Source organism: Perca flavescens, chromosome 6, assembly GCF_004354835.1.
Source record: "Perca flavescens isolate YP-PL-M2 chromosome 6, PFLA_1.0, whole genome shotgun sequence".
NCBI lineage: Eukaryota > Metazoa > Chordata > Actinopteri > Perciformes > Percidae > Perca > Perca flavescens.
Genome location: NC_041336.1, coordinates 11916890 through 11929601, shown reverse-complemented (window position 1 = coordinate 11929601; position 12712 = coordinate 11916890). Strand labels below are relative to the sequence as shown.

At 39.1% G+C, this 12712-nt stretch overlaps 1 protein-coding gene across 1 annotated transcript; it reads left to right on the top strand.

The window, feature by feature from the left end:
• Positions 1–504: 504 nt before the first annotated feature.
• On the top strand, positions 505–12024 carry LOC114556836 (uncharacterized). Its single transcript, XM_028579886.1, has 12 exons — positions 505–560; positions 1422–1584; positions 1680–1790; positions 2076–2132; positions 2248–2418; positions 2883–3002; positions 6113–6286; positions 9483–9593; positions 9944–10000; positions 10647–10811; positions 11417–11533; positions 11754–12024. Exons 2-12 carry the CDS (start codon positions 1444–1446, stop codon positions 11814–11816), a joined length of 1287 nt encoding a protein of 428 aa, XP_028435687.1. The 5' UTR covers positions 505–560; positions 1422–1443; the 3' UTR covers positions 11817–12024.
• Positions 12025–12712: the final 688 nt, after the last annotated feature.

The following is a 12712-nucleotide window of genomic DNA, read 5'->3' as shown; positions in this document are numbered from 1 at the left end:
ATTGTAACGGACGTTCATTATTATAAAAAAGTTACGCACTAAAGCTTTGATGGAAGTCCGTTACATTTAAGCCGACAATTTTGTTGTCATTCCATCCATTCCTCATGGAGGCGACAGAAACTACGCACTATAACTTTAATATCAAAAAGTTATGCACTAAAGCTTTAATAAAAACACTGAACCCAATTAAAAACCTTGACTCACCCCCTGACCTAATGTTCCTCTACTTTAAATTGGTGTTCACATGCAGATTGGGGAGTAAATCAATGAAAATAGTTCAGCCTCTGTGGCATTTTCTTGGCAACTTTTAATGTCACTTTGTGGTGAAAGAAGTCTAATTTCCACTGCAGGTCTTTTACTGTATTATTTAATTATGACATTGCAACTTTTTCTTAAGCTTCTTCCAGCACTGCTTATTGCTTGCAGCTGGTGGAAATGAGGCTTTTATTTTGAAGAAAACTACTAGTGGATGGGAAGTAACATTGTTGTTGCTGATAATGAACATGGGCTGCTGGCAGAATAACCAGACTGTCTCAGGTCCAGCATCAAACCATCAACAGGTGAGTTCTCGACACAAAGACACTCATGACTGACAATAGCTTAAAGGAGACAACATGTTAAGTGAGCTCTGAAATGGGTTTTTTAAAGTTTGGTAAAGTTTGCCAAAATTGAATAATGTTATATTGTTTCTGTGGTGAGAAAGAGGTGAGATATGGTGGTGGGATATCTCAGACAGAGAGACAGTAAAACAGAAAGTGCAGGATTTTCTGAGATTGTCAACTTTTGCTTGAAAGAAGAAAAAAAAACAAAAAAACAACCAGCCTCCAGATGATGAAACTTTTATAGTTTGTATGTCTTTGCAAAAGGTTCAATAGATTTAGCGCCTAATTTAAATGTCAGAGAAGTACACCCTACAACAATGTGACAAATACTTAAAATAACTACTGTTTGTAGCTAAGGCACCTCCTCAGAGAAAGGTTAATAAGCATAAGGCATAAAACTGAGACACACTTTGCTCTTACTTTGGCAGCTAAACCCTCTGGAGCATATTTCAGAGTTACTAAATAAAGAACTTCCAGCGAGGGACAATAAGTGTAATCTTGCTGCTTTTATAGCAGAACCACAGCCGTAATACACCTGCATATTTTTTTTATTTGGATTTGATAGGGCTGTTGATAGATACCAGTGACTTTCTGTTTACTTTGGCAGTTGCTAAAGACTCTAAAACATTCTCCATTCTCCTCTACAAACACCCACCCCTCTCTCTCTCTCTCTCACACACACACACACACACACACACACACACACACACACACACACACACACACACACGCAAAACAAAATCAGTGACTTAAGAGCTTCAACCAAGAACAGAATTGGTTAAGAGGAATAGAGAAAAATCTTCCCATTTTGTGTTCCAGTTGTGTGTGCAGGACTGTGAAGATGACTGTCATCGCTGTGGCGGCTGACAGTAAAAGCGTGTTTCCATCACCCTGCCAAATCCTGAAGACTCCTTGCTCCAGTCTATTCTCTGGGTCGGTGTACCATGGGCTGTTGCAGACTAGTGTCACAACAGCAATTGGAGTGAGAGGAATTAAAATAGATGTATTCACATACAGCTATTAACTGTTGGTCTTAAGTTGATCAAGTATAAGACAACTGTTTGGAATCTTTCACAGACTATGCAGATCATGGTGGGCCTGTTCAACATCGGACTGGGGCCTGGACGAACCAGCACAAATCCTGGAGATTTGACCAGCTTAGGTGCTGCGTACTGGCTGGGTGCTGTGGTAAAAAAAAAAATATATATATATATATATTGTTAATAATAGAGCATATTATATCTCTTGTTCACAATATCCGTGTTAGCTGTGTTATGAGAAACTTTTACACATGCAGGGAGTTCCACACAGTTTTAAATGTTTTTGTCAGAGGATTACCTAATCAATGAAATTGCTGAGGTACACAAGAGAGCAAGATTGTTTTATGATAACAATTCCCACTGGCAAGCAAATACAATAGTTTCTGCTTGATTGTCACTGATATGGGCTGTCTGCTGCATGACTTCTCATCAGTTCATCCTAACTGGAATCATGTCCATTGTGGCCGGACAGTTCCCTTCTTCCTGCTTGGTAAGTAGAATGACTCCGCTGACTAATAAAATAAAATGTGCACTGCCCTGTAAATAGAATATTATCAAATACTGCTTGAATTGTACTTTTAAGTGAAGGGATCTTTCCTCTGCAGATGGGCTTCACTGTCTTTATGAACAGTGTTGGAGCGATCTTTGCAATTACTGGCATTGTGCTGTATGCCTTGGACCTGGGAAATGCCTCTCTACTCTGGATGTGTGAGAGCAGCAGCAACAATGCTGATCAAATTGGTGACAACTGCAGAAAAGTTGCACTATTTGGCCAGGTAAGCAGACTTCTAAAGTTAAACTCCAAAACACAATCTAATTCAATATTAGGGGCGGGGGGAAAAAATCAATACAGCATAGTATTGCAATATTTTCCGTGGCAATACTGTATTAATACATGGATGTTGACTATCGATCTATTATTATATACGTGTTGGTCAGTTTGTCTGCTTGACAATCCCATTTTGGAGCAATAAAATTGAAGTGAGATGAACAAACAGAGAAATGTATCTTTTTAGATAAAACAGATGTTGACAAGATTTCCTTTGAAATTTGAAAAAAGGTAATAAATTGCAATATATCACAGAATATGTCATTATGTTTAAAATTGCAATAATATTCTATCATGATGATATTGTATCGTGAGGCCTCTGGTGTTTCCCACCCCTATTAATATATATACTGTATATGTATTTTTTTTTTCAATTAAATTGAGTTAAAACATTTTTTTCTCATCCATCAGACTGTGTTGACATCCATGGACAACACGCTGATCGCCATGGCTGCTCTTCAGCTCTTTGTCAGTATAAGATATGCTATTCTGGGCATCAAGTATCTGAGCAGTGACATGTACAAGGAAGAGGTATGAACCAAGAGGACAATACACAAACTGCACACAGTCCACATGAAGTAGAGTACACCTGGGTGGTATATCCGTCCTGGGAGAGGAATCCCTCCTCAGCTGCTCTCCCTGACTTGTCTTCCATTTTTCCCCGTTAAAGGGATTTTTAGGGAGCTTTTCCTTATCCGATGCAAGGGTCAAAGGATTAAGACAGCCCTCTGAGGCAAATTTGTAATTTGTGATATTGGGCTGGAATAAAATTAACTTGACTTGAATTATATTAAGGAATGTAAAGCAAGTGTAGGAGCAGTAATGCCAGCTGTAGATGCAGGAATAACAGCAGCAGTTGTTGTAGTAGGGATACAATTTAGCCACTTGTCTGCTGCGGTATTTAATACTTGCAGTGTAAAATTGTAGAATTATCAACTGTATTCTGTTTTTATTTATTAACAGTCACTTTTTTCTCTTCAAACAGGGGGATGTTGAAGATCAGCATCCACAGTTGAATGAAGTCCTCCTGACCTGTCCTGGTGATCAAAATCAACTCAACTAATAACATGAAATGACTGATTTTGAATAGTTTTACTGCTTGTGCTTTGACACACTCAACTAGTGGAAGTAATTAAAACTGTTTTCACATGGACATGTTTTTTTTAGTCAGCATATGCTTTTTTCTATCTATTTTTAAAGTGAAAATTGCTTAAATTAAAACATGTAAAATGCTGAAAACTGTCTAGTAAAATCACACTGCTGCTGACTACTTCCTTTGTAATGTTTCACTAATGAAATTAGGTCTGTTAATTAGCCTATACCATAGGATTTACTTACATAGTGGTGTTGCTTTTTTTTACCTAAGTAAAGGATCTAAATACTTCTTCTAACATCACTGCTAATTACTTGGGTGGGGGGGTGGGGGGGTTGTGTATGCTAATTACATTTGAAAAGATATGTTGGTAAGGACGCTTTTATTTTGAAGAAAATAAATGTGCGACGGGAAGTTGCCTATCAGTTTGTTTGCTTCTACCTGAAATCACCATCGACAAACCAGACGGTCACAGTCATAACTCTGTAGCCACGGACCCAGGTGAGTTCTCTGCACACACACAAATAAACACATAGCCTCAGTGATAATAACTTGAACTTCACAATAAGACAACCTGTTTATTGAGCGCTGAACTGGGTGATATGTATATTTTGTTAATGGTTATCATGCGTTTACGGTCTGCAAGAGAGAGGGGAGTTATGGAAAGAAAGATGTTATAAACTAGATTTTTTTTATTTATAAACATTTTCAATTTTGTGTGTGTGTGTGTGTGTGTGTGCGCGCGCGCATGTGTGTTGGTCGCCATTCAAGACCCCAATTCCTCATTTTTGTGAAAGTTTCTGTTGCATTCTTTTTGTGTTAGCTTTAGGACAAGAGGTTGTGATGGCAAACAAAGTGTAATACTGTAAACTAAACTTCCCTCGTCCAAATCACAAAACCCATTGTGCCTAAACCTGTAAAATTTACTTTTAACATCATGATAGATGCCATGGCCTACTCGCTGTGAACCTTATCACAGGTGGCCTATCAAATAACTCGAATAAGGTCTGGTATAGCTGTGAATGTTATTCAGTGAGTCCATAACTTTCACTTGTTTTAATTTACTGTAACCAGTAGTCTTTTTTCAGTTGTGTCTTTAGTCGTTTTGAGTGTCTTTGCGTTCATTTTATGTCTCCTTTTAGTTGTCACGTGTCTCCATTGAGTTGTTTTATGTCTCCTTTTAGTTGTTATCTGTCTCTTTTTAGTTGTTTTGTATATTTTTTATTGTTTGACATTCCAACAAGAAAAGGTGTGGCCACCACCTGCATCAGATTCCACCCCTTTAGCCCCGGCCCTGGTTAATCAAAATGTAGAAGAAAATATAGCCTATCGTACAGTTATTTCATTATTTTACCCTGATATCGTTTTTGTGTGTTCTGGATTATTTGCCTGTATTTCTATAACAACCTGTGTTGAGGCAAGCCTACATTGATTATCAGACCCCTGTGTAGTGAGGAGAGCTCAGCGTAGCAGGGAGTCAAACCTACTACCAACTATCAAGGGACTCTCAGCTGCACTTGCTTTTTGGTCATTTCTTATTACAATAGTAACAAAAGTAACACTGAGGTGTAATTTTTTCTTATCTATAGCAAGCCCCAAACTTAGGTCACCTTTTGGCCTCGTGAAACCGACGTGTATTAGCCTTTTTTTAATCCCCTCGGACAACATGTATAAAATCCCCACAAAGAGCAGAAAAGTGCAGTTATCACTTGTGTGTGAATGTGTGTGTTTCTGCCTGCTGCATGAAATGCACCATTACCATAATCATCTGTTTTCTTTTCTTCAATTTGAAAAGTAAAGTTTTCTTCAAAAAAACATTCCTTCCACAGATACAAGTGACTTACTCTTTTGAGACAGATACACTAACCCTTTGTTCAACAAACACACCTTGCCGTACCAATACAAGGTAAGGTTGGTTATACTAGACTTGCACTGATTCGGGGTGGGGGGGAAATCGATACAGCATAGTATCACGATATTTTCCGTGGCAATACTGTATTGATACACAGACGCCAAATATCGATCTATTATTATATACGTGTTGGTCAGTTTGTCTGCTTGACAATCCCATTTTGCAGCAATAAAATTGAAGTGAGATGAACAAACAGAAATGTATCTTTTAGATAAAACATATGTTAACAAAGTTTCCTTTTGGGGACATAATTTGAAATTGGGAAACATTTTAAGTTGGAATAAAGTTAATAAATTACAATATATCGCAGAATATTGCAAAATCTCAATAATATTGTATCGTGACACAAGTATCGTGATGATATCGTATGGTGAGGCCTCTGGGGATTCCCACCCCTAGCACTGATCATGTACAGAATATTGCTAGGCAGTATCAATGTGTATATTTAGATCCTGTCCTAGTTTTAGTTCAGTTTATAGTTAACATATTTGTTATTTAGACTATGTTTCCATTAGACTGTATTTAGGCTGGGTCACTTGGCTGCTGTAACACTGCAGCTGGGACTAATACAGTACTGTATCTTTCCATCTGTCCAACTTTCCATCTCTAAATCTCCATGCCATGTTGCAGGTGTGAGAGATGACCATCGCTTCTTTCAAAGACAAAGGAGTGACTGTGGCGGCTGTGACGGCTGACAGTAAGAGCATGTTACCGCCGCTGTGTCAGATCCTCAAGTCTCTTTGCTACAGTCCCATGTGCTGCTCAGTGTACAAGGGGCTGATTCAGACCAATGTGACTGCAGCTCTTGGGGTGAGATAAACTAAAATTAAGATAAGATAAAACTTTATTGTCTGTTCACACAGAAATTGTTCTTGCATCGTCTGCTCCAACAATCAACTGTTTCAACAACTGATTTATCCGTGTTCAGTATTAACTGGTGGTCTTAAGATGTTAAATGTACAATATGTAACTTTCTGCCGCTAGGGGTCTCTCAACCAAAACAATGGACGGTAAAACTGGACTTTTGATGACGTTGTGAAGTTGCGTGGAATTATGGGAGTTTTTAGTGTTAAACACCTTCGCTGCCGGTTAGAATGCATCAGTTCACGGACAAGTTTACCCATTTAAGTGTATTCACGTTACGTTTATTTATGTTATTCTAATAAAATAGCTGCAGTTTCCCCAACATAATTACGTTTTTCTTGATTAGATTTTTATTTGTAGCTGACCAGTTAGCTAGTGAGCCAGCAAGCTAACAGTAGCCAGCAGCTAAAACACAAAATATTTCACATATCAATGTCACCTTTTGGATGGTTTCAACACTGGGGCGGACCGGGGCGGACGGGGTTTGTTGTAACACTAGCTAGCTGCTAAACAAGGCTGAGACAGGCACGGCGTTATGGGTGGGCCCACCCACTTTTCAACAGGCCCAACCAAAACATTTCCTCAAAAAACATTAATTAATTAATATATTATAATTTGTTGAAGAATTATTAAAAATCGGCAAATAATCTCATAATTTGTGCTAAAATTGTCTAAATGTTTAGTTTTCAAAAACAATTTAAAAAAACTGGTCATGTCTATTTTTATGTTTCTGCGCAAGTTCAGCAGACAGTGAGGTGAGGATCGGATGTAGCTTGTCGGTATGCTAGGCTAGCTCCCAGTGATCTGAGAGTGTGAAAATCATTTCCAGTAAAGGACAAGGTTGCAACAGTCGTTGTTTAGGTACCTTAAACGTGCACAAACGGTCTCAGAGTAATCACTGCAACCAGGAGATGAAGGAGAGCTGAGATCCACAACGCCTAGCACATCTTTGTCTCGGCCACCGCAGGATGCTAGCGATGCTAGCGCGGTTAGCGCGACCAGCGCCGGTGCTAGCCTTTGCCTCTGCCTCGCGAGTGGATGATATAGCCCCTATGGATATAGTCCTGTCTTCCGTGGATGAGCCTGCAACTCAACCAGTGCTAAAGTATCCAGTCAGTTCTTCTTTAGGGAGTTTAATTGTGTAGGACCGCCAGAGGATAACAGTAAGGTATGTGAAGGCTACTCCGCCTGTATTGTATTATGTCGTTATATGAGATGTATGGATTAAAATAATCAATTCATAACCCGCTACAGAGCTGCAGGCGCAGTTCTATTTCTATAACCGCTTGTTGCTGTTGTCAAGTTGTTGTTCCCTCATGGTTTTCTCTTGTTATGGCCAATAATGCTTTAGGGCTTGTTAATGCGATTTTGACATGAATCATCACACTAAAGTAAGGAAATAACTTGAGTCTTGTTTTACATGACAGATGACGTTGTCAATGAACACGTTCTGTGGCCGAGTATTGATTGAAACTGTCGGGCAGTGTTGTTGATTTGTATATTGTTGAAAACTTGAAACAATTGAAAAGAATTGTGAAATATTCGGCCTCATGTTTTATGAGCAGAACTAAACTATGTTTTGGGGAAATATTAGATTCCTGACCACTTTTACAGTCTATAGGCCTTAGGTTAGCAGAGATGCGCTATATCACAGCCAGGTATGGTGCGTAATGGAGATTCCAAAGCGCTCTACTTTTGGTCAGAACCAAGGAGAGCGATCGCGGATATGTCAGTCCTTTGCACCGAAACTTTTTACAATGCAACAACATATAAATAGCATCAAGCTATTACAATCTTTATTATGTAAGCACTTATAATATATATAATATAACAGTATATTAGCCAGTCATTTTTATTAGGTTAAACAGGGATTTGATAACGTTTTTAATTTAAGGCCCACCCAAAATTGGTCTGGCCCATCCAAAACTGGAATGCTGGCGCCGTGCCTGGGCTGAGAGACGGGTGTGGGTGGGGATTGTCGGAGAAATCTCCGCGATAGCGAGCCACGACGTTCGATGCCTGTTGTGCAGCAGCAGAAGAACATCTCCCAGCTGCCCGGAATTATCTCCCCTTCACTTTTCAATAATCTTAACTTTTCGTTTTGGTGCTTAACCCCCCTTTTGTCGGGTTAATTTAGCTAACCGTAAAGACAGCTAAAGGCGAAGGGGGGAGAAATTCGGCAGGGAGGAGATTTTCGGCACATACACCGGTAGCGCTACGGAGATGTAGCTAGCTACCGCTATGGATGGCCGCTGTTGTGACTCGGTCCTGAGTCTGATATGGTCTGTTTCCCGACGTTTAATTAAACTGCCGTTAGCGTCGTAAACACCAGGAGAAGTTCTGGCCGGGGTTGCTGTAATGGAAGTAGCTGGATGAAAGCTGACTGGGGCCTAACGGTAACTAGCTAGCTATATGTCCCGGGGCTGTTGTCAGCTGTCATCCCGACTGAGTCTCATTGCGCCGGGGGAGTGAGGCCGGGGGTGTGCTACTTTGGCTAAATTAGCATTAGATTAATCGTCTATCTATACAGCTAACGTTAACGTTACTAGTGAAGTTATTTGTGGGTTAGCTCAGTCCTGTTAGCTGTGGTCGAAACAGTCATAACTATTAGCGTGTTGAACAATGTTGTAACCTCAATTTTACCCACAAAGCTTTAGCATCAACGTTAGCACATTGTAGTAACGTCAAGCTGGTATCGATATTGAACTTTCAAAATAGATAAGGTCTCTGTTGTATTACTGTGATAAAAAGTGGGATGTAATTAATCACAAAATGATGCTGTATGGCAAAAAAAAGCAGTATTGCGGTTACAAGTTTTTTTTTTCTGTGACATTGTATGATTTACAATTACTCCTGAACGTATCATCTTGGTGCCAGTGTTCTGACGGAAGTTAGAGTAACTGGAGGGTGAAAGGTTATATGACATCACTGACAGGCGACTAAAGGAAACGTGCCGTGTCTGAAAATAAAATAACAGATTTCTCTGGGTTTGACATTTGGTGGAAACATTTAGGATAGTGTAAGAACACAATTCATAAAAATATATAGCATAGGTATGGTCATTTTTAGACATTTTAAAGCAGTAATGTTACATATTGTACCTTTAAGACAGAGAGATTTAATTGTTTTGATTTTTATACAGACTATACAGATCATGGTGGGCCTGTTCAACATTGGACTGGTGCCAGGACGAACATACATGTATCCCAAGGATCTGACCAGTCCGGGAGTTGCTTACTGGCTGGGTGCTGTGGTAAAATAACATTGTTGTGTTAATGTTACTTTGAGAGCATATTTATTTATTTGGCTCAACAGTACTAAAGTCATACTAAAGAGTAAAAAAAACAGGAATTTTCCTGATGTCTTTTTCAATTGCCATAACCTTTTCAAATGGATTGAAATGATTTAGGATTTCCTATAAGATAACAACATCTTCTGGTTCTGTTCATGGAAGTATTACTGTTTTTACATAGATTTGTGTTTATTTCTCTTTCTTATATATATATATATATATATATATATATATATATATATATATATAAAAAAAAGAAAACCGTGTTAATAATTTTAATTATTTTAACGGAGCTGTCCCCTCGTTCTCAGTTCATCATAGCTGGAATCATGTCCATTCTTGCCGGCAGGTTCTCCTCCATTTGCTTGGTAAGTAAAGACTAGTAAAGGCCCTCTCACACATGCACCCCTTTGTTATTTCTGCTGGTCTCATGTCTGAATAAGCACCCTTTACAGTAACATACTGCCTTCTAAAATCACTGTAATGAATTTAATATCTCATCATCAGTTGAATAACCCATGACACACTGTGAAAGAGCCATTTACGTGGATGAATCAATCGGTAAAACCAAATTATCCCCTCGCAGTCTGGTTAAAAAAAAAAGAACCCTGTACAACAGAAATAATCTGACCAACAGTTTCTTCTTATATTTTTTTACTTTTTATTCTTCTTTAACTTGATATTTGTGGATTCACTGCAAGAAGTGTGGCTGAGCATCACTCACACCTCTATGTTAAATCTGTTAGTGATGCAGCTTATGAAAGAACAAAGACAGGCCCGTAGGCATGGGGGTTTCGGGTGGTTTAAAAAGTTCACGCGAGCATTTTGGTTCTTTCTGTAAATTTCCTCTGATGTCTGAAGCTGTAAGGAACATTGTCTGAATAATGAAAAAAAAATCATACTTAAGAGATGTGTAGCCAGCAATATTATGTATTTTATCTATGAAAAGGGCTTTAGACTAAAATGTACACTATAAAGTCAAAATAATCAAGAGAATGGACTCTTTTCTTTCAGGTGGGCTTTGCTGTGTTTGTGAACATAGTTGGATTGATCTTCGCCATTGTTGGCATTGCGCTGAATGCCAAAGACCTGGCAGATGCCCCTGCCATCAGGATGTGTGACCTGTACATTGGTCGCAGTTACTATGGCGAGTGCGAAAATGTGGCATATTATGTGCAGGTAAGCATGCTACAGTCTTCTCATTGTCAACAAAGAAAACCAACGTTTAAGTCAGTTTCTCAATACCTTCCAACTTCTCTTCTCTGTCTGTGGCTCTCATACCCAAGCTCATTCGTTCCTACTGAAGACATACATTTATAAATAAATAAATGGTGCACAAATATTTATTTTACAGCTGTGGATTAATACACATTTGGAGCTTTAGTACAGCAGGACGCTGTATGTGGGATTAAGTCACAATAAACTACAGAGTGTGTGTGTGTGTGTGTGTGTGTGTGTGTGTGTGTGTGTGTGTGTGTGTGTGTGTGTGTGTGTGTGTGTGTGTGTGTGTGTGTTCATGGTAATGAAGGAACATGTCACCAAGTGCAACAGTGTGTGGCCCATTTACACTTTTTCCAGCCTTGTCTTTTAATGTTAAACTTGAAAACACAGTGTTTAGCATTCAGTGGAGTCTTAACAGTGTAATTCAAGACTCACTTAATTTCACAGTGAGTCAGAATATCTGTATTGCATTTATTTGTACCTCATAAATCATTAATAGAAAGCCAAGTTAAAATCCTTTTTGAACGAAATTTACCTCTTTCTTTATTTCTTGTCTATGCCAGCGCTTGTTGACAACCATGGACATTACTATGATCGTCCTGGCTGTTCTTCAGCTGTGTGTCTGCATCAGCTTTGCTGTTCTGGGCATCAATGCTGTGGTCAACAGACAGAAGGAAGAGGTAAGAACCAAGAAGACAATGCACACAATGTACACAGTCCACATGAATTAGAGGACAGCTGTATTCAGAAAGCTGAAGCAAAGTATTAGTAGTACAAGCAGCAATAACAGCTATAGTTGTTGTTAGTGGGGATTACATTTTGCTGCATTTCTGGGGCAGTATATTCTACTTTTATCTGTTTTTGCTTCATGAAATGTCATTTTTTTGTCTGTGCAAACAGGGTGATGTTGACGATCAGCAGCAACAATTGAATGCAGTCCTCCTGACCAATCCTTGTGCCTAAAATCAATCCAACTAAGCACATGGAAGCATGACTATGAGGCATTTTAATACTTGTGCTTTTACACTCACTTTCTGAAAGTAATCAAACTGATTTATATCACATAAGGACACATTTTTCTGTGTTTAGGTTTGTTCTTTCTGCTTGTCAATAACGTTTTGAAGTAAACTTGATTCAATAAAACATTCAAAATGCTAAAAAAATACCCTTAGAGACATTTCAGCTCTATTGGTAAAGCCAGATATTAAAAAATCTCAGCAGATAACTATGTGCACCAAAAGGGTGCTGTACCAGCATTTTTATGGCAGTTCAAGTTCAAGGAAGAAGTGTGCTTTCCACATTCTCAAACACACTGAGCAGCAGTCCTGACATCAAGAATCATTATGGTGGACTGACTCTACTAGAAACTGTCCCAGTCTGTCCCTCCTCTCGAGCCACATTCTCTCTTCCCCAAACCCCTTGATTGCCATTTCCCATCCATCCACCAGATGCCCTCGGACTCCTTTCCCCATCACCTAACTGCGCACCCCCCTTGCAGATATTCAGCCAGCCCATTCTCACTCGCTCATGGCCATTTTGTCAAAGTTGCCATGCTCTTCATGTCTGTGCTTTCTGCCATCCGTTACCTGAAACCTAGCTTCTGATGTGTTACCTGCCTGTTTTAACGTCTGTTGGACTTCCCTTGGATTCCCTCGTCTGCTTCATGATTTCTGTACCTGCAAGTAAGCCCATATTACAAGAAACAAGACTTCAATATGCAGAGCTAAAAAATTAATACATGTTTGTTAATGTTTTCTGGCAAGAGTAGGTATCCAGTTTTGACGTGTCTCTTTTTTAAGATAAAGGGAGCCATTTTAAAAATGCTAAAATGCTCTCACACTCAAATAGTCACTGCTCAC

Bases quoted from the DNA above. Each gene is read 5' to 3' on its own strand.
- LOC114556836 (XM_028579886.1), top strand. From the start codon at position 1,444: ATGACTGTCATCGCTGTGGCGGCTGACAGTAAAAGCGTGTTTCCATCA. The intron at 2,419-2,882 runs GTAAGCAGACTT...CTCATCCATCAG, and splicing joins AAGTTGCACTATTTGGCCAG to ACTGTGTTGACATCCATGGA. The intron at 11,534-11,753 runs GTAAGAACCAAG...CTGTGCAAACAG, and splicing joins TCAACAGACAGAAGGAAGAG to GGTGATGTTGACGATCAGCA.